The sequence below is a fragment of the Drosophila suzukii genome, chromosome 3, assembly GCF_043229965.1.
Source record: "Drosophila suzukii chromosome 3, CBGP_Dsuzu_IsoJpt1.0, whole genome shotgun sequence".
Lineage (NCBI taxonomy): Eukaryota > Metazoa > Arthropoda > Insecta > Diptera > Drosophilidae > Drosophila > Drosophila suzukii.
In genome coordinates this window covers 2,531,074-2,534,465 of record NC_092082.1, presented here as the reverse complement: position 1 = coordinate 2,534,465, position 3,392 = coordinate 2,531,074, and the positions used below count along the sequence as shown (strand labels likewise).

Here is a 3,392-nt window from a genome sequence, read left to right as displayed (position 1 = left end):
CACAACGAAAATAGAGTCCCCCATTTTCGGTATCATTGCGCAGAGCAAAATGCTTGGGCAATTAATACAAATGACGCTGATGAGCGGGAGATGATGGGGCAGATGGCGAAGGAGCTCGGCAAGGATGCGGATGCGGATGAATCCCCAGTGGGAGATGACGACGCCGATGCCGAGGAGCAGCCAAAAGCCAGCCAAAAATGAAATGAGCAAGGCGCGGTGCGGAGAAAGGAGGAGAAAGTAGGAGCAGCTGCAATCTCAACTTCACATGCATGAAAAATGCAGCTCATCTTCTTAATGCGCGCGACGTGCCAGTGGAGCAGTTAGGTGGCAGGAAGGGATGGGGATGGGGATGAGGATGGGGTTCCCAGATGGAGATGGAGACGGAGGGCAGGGATTCCGGCAATGAAAGCTGCTTACTCACACTCAGCCCCTTTTACCCCACGCCCCTGACTTGTTTGTTTGGCTGGATTTTGCTATAGCTGTTGCTGAACATGCTCTTTTGGCTGCCTTGGCAAATTACCGTCAATGGATATTGTACACTGGGAAAAATAAAAACCTACTCAGGCTAAGAAATTTAATTTTTTAATATATTTTGTTAACCGAAAGTGTATAGATATGTAATATGATATTATTAATATTAAGAAACAATATAGTTTGAAAAAATATATTACAATTTAATTTTCTTATAGTGTATATAAGCCAAGTTTGTGTTGGTGAGCCAAACAGAGTTTTGGTGCAAGTGTGTGTGGATTAACGCTTTATAAATTGTTAATTATAATGAGTCCAGCACGAACAGAACTGCGAGGGTAACAATAGCGACATGATTTACATGAGAGCTTAACGTTTTATGCGGGCAGAAGTGGAAAAAACTAGAGCATGCAGAGGGTTAAGGGGGTGGAACGAGTCCAGCTGTATTTGTGTGGGTTATCCTCTTGGATCCCGGCCACCTCATTATGGCCAGGATGCCTGTGGGCGCTTATCCGACTGACATTTCATTTTTACACATCAACAGCTGCCGACGAGTCTGAAAGCACGTTCCACAGGGCGTATGGGCGATACCACATGGCGTATGGATAATGCCCAGAGCCGCATAGTTATGGAATTAGAATTACAGCAATAACAATCACGATAACTACGACGGGCTGGTTGGGAAGATGCTTTATTTGGCGGGATAATTTATATGCAGCTCGAGGGCTGATGATGCAGCTTACAACTAAAAATTTCCCTCCATTTATAATGCAATGCTGAGAATGTTGCACGCTCACACATTGTCTCTGCTTCTTCAACCAGCTTAGTCGAGAGACAGAGACGGGGATAAGCTGTAGAAAAAGACGGGGATAAACTGTAGAAAGAGACGGGGATAGGGCGGGCAGAAGGAGACAGGCAGACGCACACACACGCATTACAGACACGTGCTTAACCAGATGATGATGATAGATTTGCTAACAATTGCTGCGCTCAAGCCGGGTCCTTCTTAGCCATCTCCTCTCCGCCTTTCTTATCTTGGCCAATGCCGAACAATGGAAGTGGGTGGCCCAGTAAACGACGACCTGGAAATGCCCTGACAAAGGGATCGGATTAGAAACCCCATACAAGTTTTGGCGATTGGGGTAAGACCCTAGAAATAACAATACCAGTCAACTAAAATCAGTAAACTTAAATTTCCAAGCATATAAAATCTATTCAATGTAATAAATATAAAATTAAACTGATTTCTTAGAATGAAAGGAATAATTTAATCTTACTTTTGAGTTATGGGTAAGCAGTTATTGCTTCCCATGTCCAGATTATATATATAACCATTAATATACATTTTAATTTAAAGTCAATAATTCTTGTAGGCACCGACATTGTTAAATTCAGGGGAAAAGAAATGAAATGAAATGTACTTACTTATTATTAATAACCAATTATAGAAAAATTATTGTATGTGTTGTTGTTAAATCATTGTTTGATGAATGAAGTGTCCGTTAAACATAATTTAATTATAACCAATTATGGCGTTCATTAATTTGTAGCATTTGTATTTCAAATAAATGCAATTTATAAAATGTCATATACCCGATTTTCGTTGTTTTTTGGCAAGTGTATTTGCAAATTGCTTCAGCATATGCCAGACATTGTTGTTGCCACGGACTTGGCACTCGGGCCCATCTTCCCACTCCTGTCTACCCAATCCTGCCCTGATTTCCTTTGCTCCACGTGCCTCCTGCTACTTTGTGATAAATTTGGCACCATTAAATGTTGCTGCAACACCCACGCGATCAGAGAAACCGTCCCTCCGCAGGATATATAATGGTTAAAGTGCCTCAGAGAAATCAACGAGGAAGTGGAAATCTAAGACGGCAAAAAAGGTGCAGATCACTCAAAATGGTCACAGCAAAGAAAAGGGAATAATCAAATATAAAAGCCTACAAGAAAAACCTATTATTTGATAATGGTAAATACTTCGATTGAGTTAAGTGTAGACCCAGAAGGCTTTCATCAAAATTGTGGTTGCCTATTTTTTTTTATATTTTTTATTAATGGCCAATAAAGCGCTTTGATGATTATAAAAAATACATTTTTTTCTGCATGCTTTTAACTATTATTTTAAGACTATTGAAGAAGACATGGATGTAGGGGATATTTTTGAGGGTTCGGGGACTACGTTTTTTTTTTGCTGGCTCAATTGGCACATTGTCTTTGACATCCTAAGACGTCAATGGTTTCTTGGGTCCCGAGAGACCAACTAATTGGGATTCAGCTTGACTTCGGCTGTGGCCGCGTTGAGGCGCGATTTGGTGGGCAGGTTGCGCTCCTTCTTCTCCACGAAGATCTGGTAGTGACCCTCTCCATAACCGAAACCATGCATGCTCTGGTGCATGGCATCCGGGATGATCTTGAAGCCACCGCGGCGCCTCTGGAGGATCTCCCTCTCCGGCAAGTGGACTTGCTCCTCCTCCTGGCCGGTGCGGTTCTCGATGATGCAGAAGAGCTGGAGGCACTTTCGCATCACGTAGATCATCAGCAGGATGATGAGGTTGCTGGCAAACAGATGTTTGCGCGGCGCTAGGAATAACATCCTGAGCACTTGGCACTGGGTCTAACTATCACAGACACAAAGAACTCACGCTCTCAACGGACGACGATTCGGGGCTGACTATCGCTGTGGAAGGACATCGACGGAATGAAGGATCCTCAGCCAGATAAGACTATATATACCATGTTCAGGCGACCTCTACCTAAGTACCTTTCGATGGATAGATAGGTAGGCAGACCTCGACCCGTAGGTACCGCTGGTTTTTCTGTGGGTTATGACTGTACCTTTGGGAACTACCAGGTAATGGTACTCAGTACAGCAGACCTAGTCCTTCAGATTAGGTAATCAGCCAGAACGACAACAGCCACCA

The 3,392-nt window shown here is 43.2% G+C and overlaps 1 protein-coding gene across 1 annotated transcript; it reads right to left on the bottom strand.

The window, feature by feature from the left end:
- Positions 1 to 2,509: 2,509 nt before the first annotated feature.
- LOC108012773 (uncharacterized) lies at positions 2,510 to 3,182 on the bottom strand. The gene has a single exon (XM_017078207.4). It carries the CDS (start codon positions 3,062 to 3,064, stop codon positions 2,732 to 2,734), a length of 333 nt encoding a protein of 110 aa, XP_016933696.2. The 5' UTR covers positions 3,065 to 3,182; the 3' UTR covers positions 2,510 to 2,731.
- Positions 3,183 to 3,392: the final 210 nt, after the last annotated feature.

What these genes read in the sequence shown, in the direction of transcription:
- LOC108012773 (XM_017078207.4), bottom strand. Translation starts at nt 3,064, where the DNA reads ATGTTATTCCTAGCGCCGCGCAAACATCTGTTTGCCAGCAACCTCATC.